Here is a 20717-nt window from a genome sequence, read left to right as displayed (position 1 = left end):
CCTAGGTCAGCAGGCTGGGCTTAAATAGGGACCAGAGCTACAGACTGGGGCTAAATACAGCCTAGTTCAGCAGGCTGGGCTTAAATAGGGACCAGAGCTACAGACTGGGGCTAAACACAGCCTAGGTTAGCAGGCTGGGGTTAAATAGGGACCAGAGCTACAGACTGGGGATAAATGCAGATGGAGCCAACAGACCAGGTGCTAAACACAAGCTGGGCTCCTCTCTAGATTAATGTGATGTAGTTGAAGATGCCCGTGCTCATTGCAGAGGGTTGGAATGGATGAGCTTTGAAGGTCCCTTCCAACCCAAGCTATTCTGTGATTCTCCAGCTGCAATTACAACTTTTACCCCTTTACCTGTTACCCCAGAGGTGCTGCCCTTGCTGATGGGCTCAGTCTTGGCCAGTGTTGGATCCATCTTGGAGCTGCTGGTATTGGCTTCATTGGACACGGGAGCCTTCTAGAAGCTTCTCACAGAAGCCACCCCTTTAGCCCTTGCCATGCAACCCTGATACAAGAGACCACGACTAAATAGAGACCAAGGCTCTCTTCTTCCCTCATTGGTCCCATTGCACAGCTCCTGGGATCATCTCCCCATCCCAGTGTGGATGTTTTCCCCCAGCCCTGTACCCACCCCAACCCTGCCCTAATTCCCAGTTCCCAACACAGGGCTGCATTTCCACACCTCCCTTTCCAGCTCAGCACCCAGTTCTCCCAGTGCTCATCCCCTTCAGGACACCTCCACAGCAACCCCTGCTATGACAGGGTTGGGGGCATTGGGTGGGTGGAACTGGGGGTGGGATCGAGGGTGGGATGAAGGCTTCCCATGGTACGGAAGCGGATGCATGGAGCAGCCCGGCAGTGGGAGCTGGGAAGGTGCCAGTCTCCAGCTGGCACACGCAGCCCTCACGCTGTAGCTGAACCTCCTGTGTGAAGCGTGGCCAGCACCAGATGTTCTGACAGCGTGAGTCAGGCTTGGGGGGGGAAAAACCATAGGAACATAGGGAAAACCCATTACTGATTGCTATTCCTCCTCCTGAGCCTGTGAGCGCCCAACCTGAGTCATGTGCTGGGCTTTTATTGTTTTAGTTCTGCAAGCATAAATGCCAGATGTGGGTTTCCCAAGAGGGAAATAGGTGAGCTGTGTGTTCACCTGGCTGCAGGGGCTGGATGGAAACATGGAAGAGAGGGAGACTGACCAATATCTGACTGACCCTTTGTGCAGTGGAGGGATCCTTGTCCTCTAACCTGATCTGGCTGAGAGTTAGGCACCTAATTTAGGTTTACCCCACCTGTTTTGGCTTCTTGGTTGTAACCAACAGAGAATCGTATGAGGTTGGAAGGGACCTCAAGAATCATCTTGTATAGACAAGGTCCCAACACCCTGTCTGGCTGAATTGTTAAAGTATGCAATGGCAGGGAATCAGGGACATTGGGAAAAGGTGACTCCTGTCACCTATCTCAGACCAAGGGGAATTACCTTCTAGAAGTACACTTCTCTCTTCATCTGTAAGTGATGCACAGAGCATTGGCTGAAGCTGAGTGATCTGTGTGACCCCTACAGCTGCAGATGGAGCAAGATGGTCTGAGCTGGCCTTAGATCTAGGACTTGATTCTATAAAATGAGAAGGAACAAGCACATTTTGACAGGAGGCTTCTTGAGTTAACTTGTCTGGAGGTGAATTGTGAGAGAAGGAAATCGCTGTTCCCTCCAGACACAACAAGCCCGCAGTGGGAAAAATAACTAGCCTGGTAAATGAGACTGGGAGAGGAGAAAGTGAATCAGCAGCAGAGATTTATTTATGCTTTAAGTGATTATCTCAGCTCCCTTCATTAAAGCGGTAACAGCAGACTCTGCAAATGGGCACGGGGTAATAGTGTGGAGGTCTGCACTTTCAGTGCGCACAAGACAGCTGCCTGGGAGAATGGGATTGTTCGTGGGGACTGAGCACTGGAACTCCTCCTTGCTGATTCAACCAAACCAGGACGTGGTGATTGCGCTCGCCTCGTCTTGTTTAATACGGAAAGCACTCGGGCGCAATGGCAACGCAAACGCAGGACAGACAAACTCCTCACCCGTGTGATTCCAAGGCTTCCATTCAGCATCTGCTCCCCTTGCTGCTGCAGCGGCTGGAAAAATAGCACTTGGTTTATTTTTAGCATGAAAATGGTTAAAATGAAACAAAAGCTGCCTAAAAAGTGGCCCTTTATTGCTAGAGCAGCTGTGCTGCAGGCAGAGCTGGCTGCAGCAGAGGGGGGCATCGCTTATGCTTCCCTGCAGACTGCTCCTAAGGCAGAGAGGAAGATGGGGAAGCAGCAGCTGCTCTTGCAGCCAGTCCTTGAGAAGGGCAGGGGGAGTGGTTTAGGGATTCCTGAATACCTTGAGCCCTCCAAGTTGTGCTCATGATTCCTTGGATTTCACTGGCAGCGTCCATGAGGCAGCCTCTCCATCCATCTCTAGATGGAGAATTGCAGGAATTAGCTGAGAGACACGCACAGGGAAAACACTTGCCCACTGCAAATCCCCATCTCATTGCCTGCACCCCAAACATATCTGGGGGCACAGCCATGGGAAAGGGATAGCTGGAGGGAGATTGTCTCCCCCAAGGGACAGGTTGTTTTCTGCACCTCTAACTCGTATGCATCTCTGGAGTGCACGGTCCAAATGTGGGCTGACAGAACACTGGCACCCAATGGCTCTGCTCCCCTTAAGCTTTTTCCCCTTTGGCTTCTTTGAAAATGTAGTTAATGCTGAAAACACCTCCCTGCAGGTCACAGCACCGGGCTCCAGTGATGGAGGAAACCAAAAGATGGCTGATAATATCACAAAAATACTCATAGTTAATAAAAGAGGATGGTTGGGTACTTCCTGGGTTTGTGATTGCTGGTTCTTTGTACTACTTCTCTCCCTGCTCTTTAAAAAGACCTTCCTTTCATCCTTACATCTCACCTGGGGCTTTGTTATGCATGAGCAGTAGATTAGGAACAGTCAGCAGTAGATTAGGAACTCCTCCATTTGCCTTGTCTGCAAATGTGTGTGGCTTGAGGAGCCTCGGCAGCCTCTGAGAGAGGAAACAGCAGAGCAGGGTTGGGAAGCAGGGCCTGGCAGCACCGGGTAAATCCCAACATTACTATATTTCTCATCCACATACCACAAGGTGTCTCCAGCAGTACAGGCATTGCTGCGGGCTTGGAGAGTGCGAGTCAGCATCTTCTCCTGGGCAGGGACCCTCACTGGAACAGTGCAACCTTGGCCCTACTCTGAGCAACCTCCAGCTCTTGTCTTAGGAGTGCGAATTAAGTCTCCATCCTTCCTTAACGGAGATACTTAATTACTGAGAGCAAGCTGTGATTTTTCTTGCTTTTCCTTTATCTCCCTGTTTTCCCATTTTCCTCCTTTTATTAAACCCAATTTCTTTTATACGTAATTTGAAAACACCAGTTGACACGAACGAACTTGCAAAGTCCATCTTAGTGGCAGTCCTTTAAAATGGAGTGGTTTTATTTATTTGAAAGAGCAGAGAGTGAAAAGGCATTTTAGCACCCAAGTCAGGGCCCAGCAGCCTAAGCCTGACCTGCAGCTGTGTGATAGATGGTTGCTTAAGTCAACGGAGTAATTTGTGAGTGACAGGATGAGTCACATAAATCACGACCTGGAGGAGCTTTACATCATAGGGCTCTATTTTCACCAGTTTCTTTTCTTTTTACTATTTTTCAACATATGCTCTATTGTGTTTCCTGATGAGTTCCAGAAATGTATACTATATATGTGTACACACACCTATGCATATATGTATCATAGAATAATAGATTCTATATATGAATAGAATCATAGATTCAATGTAAATACACTCAGACATAATGCATTTCCACTAATATTACTAGATTTATAGTTGACTGTTGAAGTACCGAAATAGAAAACCATTTTCTGATCAATATGTGAGAACATTGAAAAGTAAAGCTCATTGGTGCATGAACTGCTCCTAGTTTTTGTCTTAAAGAAAAAATAAGACGTTCAAATTATAGATAAATCCCCTCATTCGTGTTATATGGCTGAAATATATTAATGTATAATATATAATAATATAAATGATATTTCACATATATATTTAATGAAATAAATACATTTCATACCTTTCTTCTTTGGTTTTCTGTTTCAGACTGTGAAAGCACCTGTGTTTGGTGTTGAAAGGCTATTTTGTACCTAAGCTTTGCAAATCTGATTTTGAGTTTCAACATGACAGCAAATCACTTGAGATCCTCCTGCCCATGCACAGGATATAGATATATATGTGTGTGTGTCCTAAAGCTCCTCTTGCCTCACTTCATCAGAGGGCTCTGTGAGTAACTGCTGAAGCAAGAGGAAGAACATATGTCTTGATTTCCACTGTATTGCACTGTGCATAACCATTGCCACTTGGAGAAAGGACTCGTAAAGACCTGGATTCATCTCACTTAACTGCAGTGTCAAAGGAAAGTAGCCAGGAGACTGCTCAGCCTGAGAATGGGAGAAGGCATCACCAGAGGTCCCTGCTGCTGGGGACATAGAGTAGTGAGGTGCTTCATGTTGCTGCCAGGAGCACCAGTAAGCCCTGTTCAGTGTCCTGTCTCTCTCCATCTCATTATGATCCATCTGCCATGATTTAGAGGAGGACTGATGGATAAAAACCTCAAAAAAAATCAAGCTTTGCTTATTTATGGGGGGAGAAAATGATTCCTGAATCTTTCAAGTGATTCATGGCTTAAATAAAATCAATGGATTCTATGGATTCATAAATAATAGAAATACCACAAGACGGCAGCCACGTCCCATTTTCCTGCTGCTGCTTTGGCTGCGGTAGTCCTACATGCCCTTACCTGCAGACCTGCCTGTGGGGCTGCCCAGCCTCAGCGTGTGTCCTTGGGGCTAGGCTGTCCTGCTCAGAAGGACAAAACCTCCCTTCTCCAGCAATAAGGAAACATGTTCAGATTTCCAATGGAAATTTATCCCTGGCTAAGATGCACCTTATTTGATCTCCCACCCCTATTATCCTCGAACTTAAATCATTCCCCTTCCTTCCACCCCGAATGTATTTATGAAGAGTAATCATATCCCCTCTTAACCTTTGTTTTTCTAGGCTAAACAAGCCAAGCTCTTTTAATCTCCTCTCCTAAGATAGGTTCTCCTTCTGCTAATCACCCTGTCAGTCCTTCCCACACCTGGTCAAGGAGAAATGAACCCTTTCTTTTTCCAAAGAGAAGTCCCAGAACTACCCACGATATCCCACATGAGGCCGTACCAACTCCGGTACTACTGTTTCTCTGTGTCTGCTAGGTACATGGTTTGATGCATGAGCCTTTTTGCACAGCAAATGGAAAATAGATACAAATCCATAAACCAATACCATCACACAACCTTACTCAAGGAGATCTCTGTTTCCCTTGCAAGGGCATTCTACTGCTTTGCATCTGTAGGTCCTGATCTTTAGGAGGCCTGAATCAGTGGGTTTCCATATGTCATTTACCTTGGATGAGCATCAGGGCCTTGTGTTAAAGAAGCACCAAGGGCAGGCTTGTCTGTGTTTCACTCAGCCTTTGCTCTGGCAAAACTCCCTTTGAAATCACTGCTCAGGGTCTGAGCGCCGAAGATGCGGAGTTCAGCGATGAAAAGCGTTTTGCATTCGTCTCTTCTCTTTTCAAAGTGATTTTCTACTTTTACTTGGGGTTTAATTAAATCTCAGATAGGGAATTCAGCCTTTCTTGATTCATGCTCTTTTAGGTGGCTCTGATAAGAATTTAGCATCAACAATTGAGCTAACAAGCCCCAGTGAACAGTTCATAGCAGGAGACTAATTCTATTAACGCTTTGCAGTGTCAGGACTCCACTCTGAGCTCGCAGCCGAGAGGAGGGATGGGGAAAAAGGGAGCAGATGTAAAATTTGGCAACTAAATCACCAAGATTCAGCTTCTTTGTGGGCAGAGCTCATCTGGAAACTATTTTAGCTGACAACATCAGAATTTCACCTGGTCTGGCCTTTTTTCCCTTTCTCTCCTGGCTGCTGCTCTGCACTTTCTTGGCTCATTGTGATAACGCTGGCAATAAGGAGCGGAACTGAATGGTGGCATTGATAAGAGAAATGAAAGGGTAATGCGATGACATGATACTGGGGTAGGGCCTCTGCGGTTATCCCTGCCTTTGCTGGAAGTGTGCTGGAGTACAGCATGGTCAGGATAAAGATGCTTGTGCTGATGGTTGCAAATTAATCTGATGCAAGGGAAAAATTGAGGTTATCACGCTGCAGAGATGGTTCCCTTTTTGGTGGCAACAGAAATATCTTGCAGGTCTGTTGTGATTCATAAGCATTTTGTCTCTCTTTTTCCCTCTCCTCCCTACCTTGCTTAAGGTACCACTGAAATCTCACCCTATCCCCTGTGTGCTGGGTTCACATGCCAGCTCTTTGCTGTCCCTAGAGGAAATGATGACAAAATATGCTAAGAGCACACAGACACCCTCCCTTATTCATGAGTTCTTCTGCAGCATCGCTGCAAATTGCAGTTGTCAGTGGAGAAGAACACTCATCAGGGGATTCCATCCGTAATCACTACAAACAAAGAGGATGCATACATCTAAGTCCTGAATGCTGCCTGATACCAGATCACTGCAGGGACTGAACTAACACCCATGTTCCCTCTTCTTGAAGTGTGAAGACTCACTGAGAAACCACAGATGAGGGACTGCCTGATAATGGTCCTGACCTCTCGGGACAGGAGGCAGCCAATGCACTGGTCTCCAAAGGCTCCTGCCCTTGAGATGCTGCTGGGTTCAGACTTGATGTGGGAACCACATCATGAACAAGCGGTGAACACCAACAAAGATCCTCCTGCCTTCATGTCTCCAGCTGTTGGGAATGGCCTGATGCACAAAGGGCAGAGTCCTCATTAAATTCCATGGAGGGTTGCCATGTGGCCAGCAGAACTTGTTTCATCTCATTTTGATAAGCAGCACAGTAATAGATTCACCACCTCAGAGCATCATGGGGTGACAGATGGGAGCTGGGCCCTGGCGTTCATGGGAAAGGCTCCTCTCAGCAGGGAGGCAGTAAGTTTCCCACCTAATCTTCTGTAACCTTCAGACTGCTAACAAGTGTGAGAAGCAAAGCAATGGGTAGTTATTAAATTAATGACTTCATCCCCAAGCTGGTAATAAATATTTTACAGTTTTCTCTCTCCACCCTGTAGACTGCTGTAGACAGACTAGACTGTTTATTAATCTAGCTTCTGGATTTATGTTATTTAATTGTTGAACAGCCTTAGCATGGTTGGGCTGGGTTATTAAATGCTGAAGCCCAAGGAGTCCTCTGGCAAACAGCAAGACCTGAGGAGCTGATCCTTGATCTTGGACTTGATGAGCTTCAGGCCAAAGCCAACTCCTCTGCAGTGCTGAGGCCAAGTTAGCTCCTGTTTGAGTCCACTGCCTCCTGCTCAGTTTGGGTGGACTCTGGGACTTGTGACTGACGAAGAGGCAAGGAGAAGTTTTTGGCATATGCTGGCTTCAATATGGGCATGACCAAGTTAACCACAACCACGATGCTGCAGGGTCAGGCATCGTTATCTTAGCATGGACAGGTTCTCCTGGGATGGTCCAGCCCTTTGTACTAGTCCTGGAGCTCAGGCAGAGCATATGTCCTTGCTTCATCCTTTCTTGATATCATCACAGATACTCGCTGTCATTCAACTAGAAGAGCATTGCAGTGATATAAATGAAAGCAGGCTTTAATGGTTGTTATACTTCCCTGTTGACAGGGTTGAAAATGTCCTAAAATCTGATCCTACCGTTTTTACAATTGGTGATTTATTCATCCCACGGAAAGACAGGGATGAAGGCATCTGGAATAACAAATAAATATTTGTCTGAAGGATGCATCATCCACGTGCCCTACAGCCTCAGTCCCAGGAGCCCTTCTGTACAAAGAGAAGGTCGTTTCAGGATATATCTTCCCATAAAAGTGTAGGAGGAGTGAGTGTGTTAGCAAGTGCTGGCCAGAGCTTTAATCCAACCAAGCTGTGCTCAGTGCTGGTTGGGAAGGGAACAGTTTCCAGCCAGGGGCTTCTGTGTTGACCGCAGTGTCATCTCCAGCCCCTCCAATCGCTCCCCAGCCACAGCAGCATCTTTCTGCAGCCCAAGGGGAGTGAATTGGATGCCAAATGGCATCTCTCAAGAGCCAGGTTTCCTTCTCTCCCCAGCAACCCCTTCTTGACCAGCCAGCTGTGTGTTTCTCAGGTTGTGGGAGCAGGGTGAGATGAACCAAGCATAAAGACTTCACCCAGAGGAGTTCTGGAGCAGGGGGACCAAAACTGCGGGAAAATGAGACAGGGAAAGAAACCCTTTTCTGCACACATCCAAAATCCATAGGGAGAGACTCAGTAAATGTTGACAAGAGGAAGGTACCACTTGAGCAGAAGAGTGGAGGAATGGGTCATTAGCAGCTACAATTAACAGTGCCATCAGCGAGGCCAAATGATGCTCTTGTTTGTCAATGGTTTATCAACACGTTTAGAAACAACCTTATGCTGACAAGTATCTTTCCACTTACATCCTTTAAGCAAAAGACCTGCTCTCCTCTGCAGCCAGCTCTCACCCTGTGCATGGTGGAGGAGGCTTAAGAGCTCTCCTAAGCACACCTATAAACTGACAGTGTACCATCTTAAACCAATTCAATTCCCTTCCCTGCGATAAAGGACTCCAGTTCAGAGAAGATAACATCTCACAGTGATGGCTCCCAAAGCTGCAGTTTAATACAAATCTAACTGCTCTATTATACAGCACAGCAATTCGTTAAGAAAGGACAAGCAAGCATGTCTATTAGCTATCATCATAAGCAAATATTGGCACAAGGAGCTGCTCGGTGGTGCAAAGTCTAGTGAACCCCCCCCAAAACAATTACATGCCCTTCAGAAACAGTGTGCAGCCATGGGGTTTTCTCCTTTAAAGCTGTGAAGTCCTCTGTGGAGAGGACAAAACCTCCTGAACTCTCAATCCTTGCTCCCAAGGCTGTTTCTGCTGAGGCATTTGGGACCACACGGCTTGGGGATACAAAGCAAGTCCTAAATCTGACCACTCAGAGGGAGAAAAGCCAGATGCTGATAGAACCTGGAGGACCTCTCTTCAGTCATCCCATAAGCCTGTCCTAAGCCTCTGCCGGTTATCCTGCCCCAGGGCAGCTTGCAGACATCAAATGAAGACAGAAACCTTCCAATGAACACCCATGGCCATGTACAAGCTTAAGCAAAAGCTTTAAGAAATCTTTCTACCCCAAACTTTGCTTTAATTTTTTCTGGCTACAGTTTTTACCCTTTGGGCTCCATTTCAGTCTGCCCTTCACCTCTGGGTATTTGTGAGCATCACCTGCTGTAACCCAGCAGCACATGTGCCTCTGCGTGGGGACAGTCAGAGAAGTTCAGCTTAGTTAATCAGAGAATTGAATTTCTTGGCAATGAACCTGCCTGAAATTCCCATTTGACCCAACTCACTCAGCTTGGAATGGCTTTAATGTGATTTACCTGATTTCACCTTGGAAGCTACAGCTGCAGCACATCAATTTCGGTAACTTCAGTAATGACATCTCCAACACAGAGAGGGGAGAGAAATCCTCTTCATTGCCACAGCTTCCAGGCATGAGCTCTTTCCAGTGACAAAGCCCTGTTGTTCCAGGAAGGAAATCTGTGAACATTAGAGTCAGGTGGATAAGTGAGGAAATCTTGTTAACCAAACCAAGCCATCTCCCAGCATTTTAACTAATCCTTAGAGAGAAATTTGATGAGGCTTTTTTGTACACCCAGGAGGGGAAAGCATCCGTCTCCGTGTCCCATCCCAGTGCTGGCATTTCCTGCACTGCTCCCAGTGGTGTCTCCTCTGCTTGTGCGCTTTGTGGGAGTACAAAGCTGTGAAATCTGAGTGATGCTGAGTGCTGGCAGTGCAGGGTACGGCCCCCCTGCCTTGGGGAAGGGGCTTCAGCAACCTTCTGGAGCACACATCTTGTGAGGAACAGCCAAAGGAACTGGGGATGTTGGGAGCCTGTTGAAAAGAGACCCAGGGGAGACATTATCAGTCTCTACCAACTACCTGAAAGCAGGTTGTAGCAAGGTCAGGGTCAGTCTCTTCTACCAAATAACATGTAATAGGACAAGAGGAAAAGTCCTTAGGTTGCTCCAAGGGGGTTTAGACTGGATATTAGGGATAATTTCTTCCCCAAAATGGTTGTCAAGTATTGCCCAGGGCAGTGGTGGAGTCACTGTCCCTGGAGGTATTTAAAGGATGTGTAGATGTGGTGCCTGGGGACATGGTTTAGTGATGGTCTTGATGATCTTAAGGCCTTTTTCAACCTAAATGATTCTATGACTAAATAAATACATACCTTTGCTTGCACTTTTGATTCTCCCCATCATGGGCCTAGTGGGATTTTAGGTGCCCACATGGCTGCATGGTGACAACTCCTTATTCTTCAAAGTCTTCAGAGAAACCAAACCTAAACTTCCCTTTAATCCCAGAATTGAGTCATTGGGGAGAGCCACGTTTGGGGTGGGCAGCCCCCATCCACAGCTCCAAGGTGGGGGAACACACCAACCCTCTAAGCCACGGTGCAGAAGGATGGAACCCACTGGGGACACTGGCAACAGCTCGAAGAAAGACCATAGGAACTAAAGTCACAAACAGAACTGGGTTTTATTACGAAATAACCCTGCCAGTACATAAGGAAGTTCTGTCTGCAAAGTACATTTCCTGAGGAAAGTAGATCACAGTATTGGTTTTCACAGAATAACATGTAGCCTGCTATAACTTTCAATGTGACTCTTTATTATTTAAATAGGAACAGTATTCCTTCACAGAAACAAGTACTCAGTCATCACGTAACCAACACACAAACGACAAAATAAATATACAACAAGAGCACAGGTCAATGCTTTTTTCCCCCCCCTCCCCGACTTAAATATTAAATAAATAATAAATACACGATTCTCATCTCCTGTTATCAGTGCCTGAAACGATAGGAATGGAAAAGAAAGATCGAACTGAAAAGGTCTCTCTTTTGCCCCACCGTCCCTCCCCCCCCTCAAGTGCTCCCGCAAAAAAACAAACCAAAAACTTATCAAAAGGTCTCAGGTATAAAATATCTTTAAAAAAATTCCCTTCCTTAAAAGAATAAATAACAAAATATATAAAAAATAACTCGGTTGCATCAAAATTCCAAGTAGGAGTTGGAGATAGGGGTTCTTTTTTTTTTCCTTTTTTTTTTTTATTTGGAATATCTTTTTTTTTATGGTCAAAAGTTTTAAATTTTAAGGTTTTATTATTTTTTTGCTTTTTCTTTTTTTCCTATGGTGCAGTGTCCAGTTTTTCAAACCAGTAGAAAATTAATAAATAAAAAAGTTAAATAAATAGCAAAAAAAAAAAGTTAACAGAAGGTGTTGTCAATATAAATTACATACATCTTGCCAAAATTAAATAATTTACAGGATAATTAAACTAACTACTTATGGGTTTACCCCCTCTCTTTCTTCCAGGAAGTGCAATTTCTCTACTTTTAAATACTAACTGAATTGCAGTCACAATCAATTTGGACTCTATTTACATGTTAAGAACATTGTGTTTTTAACACCTCAAATTAGTATTATTTCTTTTTTTTCCCCTTTCTTTTCTATGTTTGCACTTGGAATGGGTTCTAAAATAAGTGAACTCATGGAGTCTGATCCTGCAAACACTTATGGACATGAGCAAACCCACCCACCCCAGCTGCCCTGTTGAGCTCAACAGGGGAGCCAATATGAGCTGAGTCACTCGGGAGCTCCAAGGACAGACCCAATGGCTGCTGCAGTCACTGGGGAGCTTTCCATCGACTCCAAATCATGGATTACACCCTAAACCCCAAATATCTGCAGGATTGGGCTCAAAATGACACCACAGTTGTGCCTTTACGAGGGCTCAGCAAAATCCACCCCAGCTCTGCCCTCCCCGCTGCTGGGAGAGATGTGGGATGCAGGATGCATCCCATGCTGGGACCCGTCAGGGAGCTTTTCCCCTTTCTGCTTCCAAAGCATTTGCAGGAGGGGAACAGCGAGCTCCAGATGGGAATGAGCATGGGGAGAGCACGTGGGGTGCTGCAGAGACATTCATTGAGTTGTTCTTTAAGTGCACAGTGGGCTGCGTGGACCGAGCTGCTTACAGAATGCTTCTTTGGAAGAATACCCAATACCTGAATACTCTTTTTTCCTCCCTTTTTACAGCACTTGTGCTGTGACTTTTGCAGCAAGCGTAGAACACCAAACCCAAAACCACCCATTGCCCTGTGGATACCTGTAGGGAATCAACTACTGACTGGTGGTAGTAAGCACTTTGCTGGCCGTTAATTGACATCTCTCTTCTTGTTGGTTTTTGTTTCTTGGGTTTTTTTGCTGTTCATCACAATCTCAGCCGTTTCTCTGGCATTCGATGTATGACCTGTGGACTGGCAGTACTGCGCCACTGCAAGGGTGATCCCAACAATGAAAAGAACCAGAACTGTCATCAAACAGACTTCCAAAAAATCATATACACCGGACCATGACACATTAAAGAATTCTTCTGTAGGAAATATCTGGTATTGGCCTATTCATAATAGCTATTCTCATATTTAAGACAGACAAAGGAATACTGTAGTTGCAAACTCCAAAGCTTCCCTGAGAACCTTTTTTCCATTGCGCTTTCCACTGGAGATCCAGAACTGCTCTTCAGATTTCTTTCAGAAAATAAAAATAAGCTACTTTATAATACTTAAAGAGTTCCCATGCCCAGTGGAGATCTGAACACTTCGGGGCTGGGAGGCCCAGCACCGGTTCAGATTTACAGGTGGCTTGCAGCTCCAGCACTTGTAGCAACACAGAACATAATTCATGTGTGAGTAGGTGATCTGGACATAGGACCATAGACAACATGAGGGTTTAAGCCAGTCAGATGCTAGTCTTGGATCAGACAAGACCCTGTTCTTGTAACGTTTTAACCCTTGGATCAACTCCGCAAGAGCACGGCAACTCAGGAAAGATGCCTGCTCTTCACCAGCTACCAAGCCCCACAGCCTACTGGAGAATTCAGCCTTCCATCCTGATCTACCTCGTGGTCCAGGTAGAGAAAAAAATCCCACTTTTCTCAAGAAGGTCCAAAGTTAAGTAAACGAGAACATTGAGTTTGATCAGTTCCACGTCTCACAAATGGCCTCTTGGTTACATTTTGGTCCTTTTTTTTTTTTTGTCTTTTTGACTTTTTTCATTCATTAAACAAGTTTTCTAACTTGTAAACCTGAATATTTGGAGGGATAGTTCCATCTTACAGGCTGGTCGCTTGCTCGTCTGTGTCCCGCACCACTAAACCTGGATGCCCTTGACGGCTTGCTTGATGGTCTCCAGCAGGTCCTTGTTCTCTGGGTTCTGATAGCACTCCTGGTTGGTGTACATGTCAGTCAGTGTGTTCACATATGCATCGAAGTTCTGCTCACTAATTGGCTCCTGCAGCCAAAAAAAGCCAAATGAAAGTGTTAGTAAAAGTAGAGCAAGAAGATGCAGAGATGTTTCTTTGCAATTAATCCTTGAATTGGTTTGGGTTGGAAGGGACCTTCAAGCTCATTCAGTTCCAACTCCCTTCCATGGGCAGGGACCCCTTCCACTGGAGCAGCTTGCTCCAGGCCCCTGTGTCCAACCTGGCCTTGTGCACTGCCAGGGATGGGGCAGCCACAGCTTCTCTGGGCACCCTGTGCCAGCGCCTCAGCATCCTTATAGTGAAGAACTCTTCCTAATATCTAATCTAAATCTCCCCTCATCATCTGTGTACGTACCAACAGCCAAAGGTCTCCACAATGGAGCCTTTTAGTGTGTGGTGCTGTAGGTATTGAAATCTCATTGTGTAACCCCTGCTCCGGCCAGATCCTAACTGGGTTCTTAATTATGTGCATTGGCCTCATGGAACTATTACCAGCACCAGGTTAAGCATGTGCCGGGAGATTGACAAGCTCGAGGCTGAATTAAGGCATGGAAATGAAGGGCTGGAGGATGGGAGGACTGCTGAAACATCATGGAGGGAATCAAAGGCAAAGTTAGGACCGAAGCCTGTTCACCTTGGGCTGAATGCTGCTGTGCAGCTTTTGCTTTTGAGGGGCATGGTGGTAACCTTGCAAATGCCTAACTCGGAGTTAATGGGGAGAAAATAAAAGGGGGAGGAAGAAGAAGAACAGGACTAAAATGAGCAGATGAGTCTCGTGGGCATTCTTTAATTGGAGTTGCCTGAAACCATGAAAAAATATTTGCTGAACAGTTTATTTGACCTTTATGTGTCAAACACTTGACAAAAAAATAGCTCTCAGCGAGCGGTTTTCTGCCAGTTAGGCAGCTGGGTGAATGCTATCCAAAACTGCTCTGCTGGAGGATGGCTTCTCTCCAGCCAGCCTGGATTTAAATACAACCCCCAATGAAAAGGATTCCCAACAAAAAAAAAAGAGGAGAAAAGATGGCAGAAAGAAAGAAATCAAAAGCTTGTTCCTCTCATCATTGCCACGGTCTTCATGAGTTGTAAGAGGACTCCTTCTCCCAACAACACGAGCCCCCCTCCACACACCTGGCTTTGACAACAGTAATTACATTGCTGGGAATAGAGGGAAGGTAATTAATAGCCTTTTGTGGTTTTACTATTTTAATGCAGGCTTTTCATTTTGCAGTAACTCTATGGTAACATGCTGTGGGCTGTGAGACCTTGTTAAATTAAACAAAATACACTCTCTTTAAGAATGCTATTCTTTGGCTGCCAGCTATTGAAAACTGAATTGAAACTACCTGCATTATAATAGGAGCACTAAGATCTTTCTGACGTTGAAATCCAATCCCTCCTGATCTCTGCTTGTGCTGTCTTAGCCTAAAAGGTGCTGGGTGCCCTTGATAAAGTTTCCTATTTTGCGATAACGCTCCCAGATGTAATGAGACAGAACAATAGATCCAAAGGCAGATCAGCAGAAAATGACAACAAAAGGGAGATATAATGCAAGCTTCAGAGATAAGGCAAAAGTACTGATCTTATAAAGGACACGTAGGTGTGTGTAGAGAAATTCTTCCACTCTAATTGTGTATAACCCTTATTGTGGATTGGGTTTGGCACAGCTGCCTCCATCAGGGCCGGCTGGGGTGAGCGCTGTCAATGTTTCTTACCATGTGCGGAAGGCGGATATTGGCAAGACTTTGGATTAGAGCCTGGCTCAACCCTGAGAGCTCCAGGAACAGGGCTTCGTTTTGCTCCTCTATGATTTTGTTTTCCTCCTCGATGTTCTTCAGGTTCTTCTCCATGCTGGAGATCTGCAGAGCAAGGAGCACAGCAGCGTCACCAACCCTCATGCGATGTTACCCACCACCATCCGCCCAAGGGGCTTGGCCATGCGTTTATGGGCTTGGATGCACATCCAAGCACACAAACCTGTGACTGCAGTTTCACCATGGCTGCTTCCATCTCCGAGTTGGACTCGTTCAGCTCACTGATCTCCTTGTTCAGCTGCTTGATCTCTTCATCATTCTCCAGAACTGCAGGAGAGATGATTATGGACAGTTACCAACATCACTACTCACAAAGTAGCCTTTGCTTTTGCATCCTTGAAACGGGACACACATCTCACCTGCTTTATATACATGTGTGTTTTTTGTAGTAAGGGTTTTTATCATCACAGTTCAATGACACTTGAATAGGTCAATATGTAAATGCAAAAGCAAATGACGGTGTAGCACCGTCCAGCATATCCCTTGTTGTGGGGTCCAGCACATCCCTTGAAGGTCAATTGGGTCGCTCAAAGGTTGGGAAGATGCCATTTGACAAACTAATGCATGTCTCGATTAGAAATGATGAAGTTCATAAAACAAAGGAGTATTTATAGAAGAGTGCAAGTATTTATAGGTTCCAAACTATAGACGTATTCAAGTTAAATGCCCGAACCTTGTCAGATACCACAGAAACCTCAGTAATAGAACTGGAAACGCAAAATGCCATCGCTAACAAAATTCCACATCCAGAAATATCTCAGGATTAAAAGCCCTGAATAGGTGGAAATTGCTGAACGACTGCAAGGGGTTTGTAAAAATGCCAGTGAATATTTGATTAAAAACCCCACAAAAACCTACTACTTCAGCATCATTTTTTACTTGCCTGGAATTTCACTATGGAAACTCCTTCTTTATCGTGTCGCTCAGGAGCGGTGCTGGTAGCACCCCCCAAAACCCAGGAAACCCCAGGAATGGGTGCTCATGGCACAAGTCATCCTTGCAAACCTGCAGCCAGATTTGAGTTGTTTAATCCCCCCGCACTGATCTGCAAAGAAAGGTTCATGGACCCAAGACCTTTATACACCGCAAGGCAAAAGAAGTACAAGTCCTTACCATCGCTGGTCTTGAACTTTGTGTTGAGAATATCATCCCCTGAGAGTTTTCCTTTCTTCCCAGCAAAAGTAGCTCTTGGACACCCCGACAAACTGAAAAGCAATTAAAAATGGGTTTCATGAACTCTTGGTATTTATAGGTGCTTATGTTCCCAACAACAGCTCATACCATTTGGTGGAGTTCATGCTGTGAGACGGTTCTTGTAAAAGCTTTTTATGGCACAGAGGAAATTGCTTTATGAATAATGCCACAAAACTCCTCATTTATAAAGCGAGAGCAATTTTCTCGAGCAGAGATTAAAAAGCACACCATTTCCTAGAAGAGGGGCTATGCCAGGTCAGAAAGGTGAGATGAGTCTGGCCAGTGGTATGAAACCTTTGTTTGGGGTACCCAAGTCCTGTCTGACATGCTAATGAAAGGACATTATATTATCAGTTTCCTTTATTTTGCTGAATCTAATTCCATCCAGGGAGATCTTAGAGCAGCTTCCAGTAGCTAAAGAGGTTATATGAAAGCTGGAGAGGGGATTCTGACAAGAACCTGTAGGGTCAGGACAAGGGGGAATGGTTTGAACCTGCCCGAGGGGAGACTGAGCGGAGCTCTTAGGCAGAAGCTCTTCCCTGTGAGGGTGCTGAGGCGCTGGCACAGGGTGCCCAGAGAAGCTGTGGCTGCCCCATCCCTGGCAGTGCTCAAGGCCAGGTTGGACACAGGGGCTTGGAGCAAGCTGCTCCAGTGGAAGGGGTCCCTGCCCGTGGCAGGGGTTGGAGCTGGAGGAGCTTTAAGGTCCCTTCCAACCCAAACCAGGCTGGGATTCCCTGATAATCACTATTGCAATATTAAAACAATTACGCATTTACTTCTAAGTAGAAAATTGCAACCTCAAAGCCACCTGAGGTCAGCACATAAAGCTCCAGCTATTGAGCCTTGCATGTGGAGCTGACCGATGCTCAAGCAGCATCTGCACAAAGATGGGTTAGTCCATGGCAATGTCAAACTCACAATGATTTCGACGCTGTGATTTACCTTCTGTGAGTGAGGAAGCTCCCATTGGCATGGCCAGAGCCGTCGCAGCCTGGGGTAGGGCAGGTGGGGCCTTCGTTCTTCAGTGACTTCCAGGAAAAGGAGGAGCCATTGAGTGATCCTTCCTTCTGCCTGCGGGCTGCCAGGGGGCACCCCGAGGCGCTCCGGTGGGAGGCGTATTTGCCACTGATGTGCCCAAGCCCAACGCAACCAGGAACGGGACACCTGGGCACAGGGAATTACAGCACAGGAATGAAGAGGGAAGTAAGGAAATTGGGGATGAGAAGGAACCAGTTCGTTCAACCCTACAGTAGGTCAGCGTGATGTGCCCACAGGGGCATAACCCTTCCCATGAACCAGTCCCTGACCTGGAAGCCCATCAGGCTGCAACCTGTGCACTGAGGTATCTGAAGGGTTTCTGAGCCTGTATCTGTTAAGACAAGACAAACAGACCCTGTGGCACTGCTCAGACTCACTTGCCTCCTCTTCTTGGTTCACATTCCATGGCTACAGAGAGATAAACCTATGCTCTCAAGGGGATGAAAGTGGGAATTACACTCACCAGCCCTCCCATCCTTCTGCTTTTGCCACCATTTCAAGCATACAGGAGCTGTGAGGGGTGTTGTGGAAGCACAGACACAACTTGTGCTGATTGCCAAGAGGATGAGGACCTCTCTAAAGGGCATCTCCTTCCTCCCTGCTCGCATCCTCTCCACCTAATGGCATACTCACTAAATTCAGTTGTTCCACAAAGCCCTTTGTGTCTATTAGTGTTTCTGCTGTAGCTTGCATTTGTTTATAAAGATACTGGTCAATAAGAAATACAGTTTAAAGTTTATTACTCAAGGGAGATTGCTCTAAAAGAAGGGGAGGTGGAAATAGGTAAGAAATGGCAGAAATAACCCCCGTGTCCTGGCTTTGAAAGCACTTCAGGACTCAGTTTCCCCAGCCAAACACCCATTGAGCTGCTCCTGCAAATCAGGAGCTGCATTTCACTGCCCTGATTGTTTGTGTTTTGTACAAAAGGGAGATGACAGCAAAGGGAGGGGGGGGCTCTGTACACTCAGCCCTTTCCCAAGATAATTTGAAAACTGCTGATCTTGATTTTAATCAGCTGCAAATGCAGCACAATTCACTTATAATATCCCTGCCAGCAGGATCCTCAGTAAATTCATAACATCATTGCTTTTATATGATCACGAGCAAATTACTGAATCCTCAGGAGGAAAAGGATGGGGAAGGGGGGAGGAGGAAGAGCAAGAATGAGACAAACCCCAGCGTTTAGCATGCAGCCATTACAGCCCACCCATTACATATTTTACGCTGTTAATTTAACTTTCATTACGTTTTCATTGTTAACAAATAAACCAGAGCCTCATGGTGCAAAACAGCTGGATGGGGCTTTGCTATTAGTATTATTTCTTTATTTTTAATTATTGGTAGTATTTAAGAGAAGCATCAATAGAGTCTGATCAGTTCGGCACCTGTGGATGCTCCCATATGATGCCAGGGCTGGGCTGAAGGTTGAGGTGATCTGTTCGGTCATGTCTGTAGGAAATTACTTGAGGGATGAACAGCAAAAACAACAGGGACTCAATGACTTTCCCCTCGGTGGTGATGTGCAAATCTCGGCTGGCTTCCAAGTGGCGCCCGGTGCAGGCAGAGGAGGGAATTAGAGCCAAAGCTCCTTAACGCAAACCCGCACCGGGCGCACCTTGCTGTGAACACTGGGCTGGGGGAAGGCAGCAGGGAAGGGGTCATTGTGCTGGGTTGTTTTGCACATCTCAGAGGAGCTCCTGCCATGGGATAGAGGAGGAATGCTTTCACATCCTTATGCCACTGAGACCCTCACAGCCCTCCCGGCACTGCCTGCACCCACACTCAGCAAGCAGCAGAGCCACAGTGAGCCTCCAAGGCCAGAACCAGCTGTATAGTCAGAAAATCCAACCCCATTTCTTGCCACTTTAGCTTCCCGGCAATTGCATTTTTAGGGTGGACTAGGTTAAAGCATACAGGGTGTTCAGTCTGGAAAAGAGAAGTCTCTGAAGAGACCTTAATGCAGCTCCAGTGCCTAAAGGGGCTACAAGAAACCTGGAGAGAGGCTTTGGACAAGGACCTGTAGGGACAGGACAAGGGGAATGGCTTTAACCTGCCAGAGGGGAGACTGAGATGGACAAAGAACCCAACACTGGAGGAGCCACTGGGCTCATTTCTGACTGGTCCCAGCCCTGAGTGGGGCAGGAAAGGAAGAGCAAAGCCCTGACTTCCCCATCCCATAGGGCACACATCCCTGGGTGAAGACATAGAGAGGAACAACCACCCAACCACAGGCTCCGGCTGCAGTAAAAGAAGCAAATGTGAACAGTGAAGCAGCTGGGAGTTGCACAACAGCATTTGCTGCCCTTTCCTCCTTTGTGTCGGTGGTTAATGGCACAGCATTCCACCACCAGCAGCAATGTATTGGAGCCAAAACCGGAGTTCTTATCCCACAGATTCTTGAGGAAGTTGCTTAATTTTTAATAAACTCAGCTAACTCCTGCTAATTGCCACACGGCTCATTTAACCGGGAGCTTTCCTTCCTGTGTGCCGAGAACACAGCAGATGGCTCAAATACCATCTTCTTCCTAAAGGTCCTTCTCCTGGCTGGCGCATCCCCGTTTCCCGCAGGGCTCTTCCGCTCCCACAGGCTCCCACTCCAGCTCAGCGCTGGTCCAGGGCAAAACCCACATACACAGAGGTATTCACTGTGTTCTGCAAGGGCAAGACCTGCCCTGGAGCTAAAATGAGCCAAAATAGATGCATTTGGGGACAGGCTGCTGAGCCAAAGGGGTCTGGGCAGATACAGCAGTGCTCATGGCAAATGGAAGCTTGAATGGGGTTAAGAAGGTTTTCTTTATCCCTCTCCATTTCTTCTTATCCCTCTCCACCTACGCTTGCTGGGTGAGTGGACAGGCCCTGGAAAAGCTGGGAATGCTCTGGATTAGGATCCTGGAGTCAGTGCTGGCCCCAGCCTTGCTGTAAGGGTGTCCGGTAGCAGCATGAGAGGTCAAGACACAGACCCTGAACGCATCAGGCCCTGGATGCTGAGCCCGTGATGCTCAGCCTTGCTAAAAGTCAGGACAAATGGATTTCACAGCAAACGAAAGCTGAGGGATTTAAAATCTCCATTCCCACTAGGAATAAGTTCCCTGGGATGTTTAGAAAAATTCAGCCTGAGGCAGAGAGAAAGGCTTTTTGTTGGTTTGGGTATTCACCCATAGCAAAGACCCTACAAAACACGTGTA

General features: G+C 46.3%; 1 protein-coding gene across 7 annotated transcripts in view; it reads right to left on the bottom strand.

Moving 5' to 3' along the window:
* Positions 1-10678: 10678 nt before the first annotated feature.
* MYT1 (myelin transcription factor 1) overlaps positions 10679-20717 on the bottom strand; it is a 62367-nt gene continuing 52328 nt past the window's right edge. For 6 of the 7 annotated variants that reach the window (XM_061361503.1, XM_061361504.1, XM_061361505.1 and 3 more), the window contains 5 exons: positions 17437-17658; positions 16414-16505; positions 15464-15567; positions 15202-15345; positions 10679-13515 (listed from right to left, as the gene is read on the bottom strand). In XM_061361503.1, coding sequence (XP_061217487.1) covers positions 13375-13515; positions 15202-15345; positions 15464-15567; positions 16414-16505; positions 17437-17658 — 703 coding nt within the window. In that variant the 3' untranslated portion in view covers positions 10679-13374. Of the gene's footprint in view, positions 13516-15201; positions 15346-15463; positions 15568-16413; positions 16506-17436; positions 17659-19904; positions 20211-20717 lie in introns of those variants that run through there. The other variant, XM_061361510.1, reaches the window with a different exon arrangement.

This window comes from Neopsephotus bourkii, unplaced genomic scaffold (assembly GCF_033783945.1).
Source record: "Neopsephotus bourkii isolate Nb327-2 ecotype Australia unplaced genomic scaffold, CSIRO-AGI_Nbou_v1 NB_1060, whole genome shotgun sequence".
Lineage (NCBI taxonomy): Eukaryota > Metazoa > Chordata > Aves > Psittaciformes > Psittacidae > Neopsephotus > Neopsephotus bourkii.
This window is presented reverse-complemented; position numbering and strand designations above follow the sequence as displayed.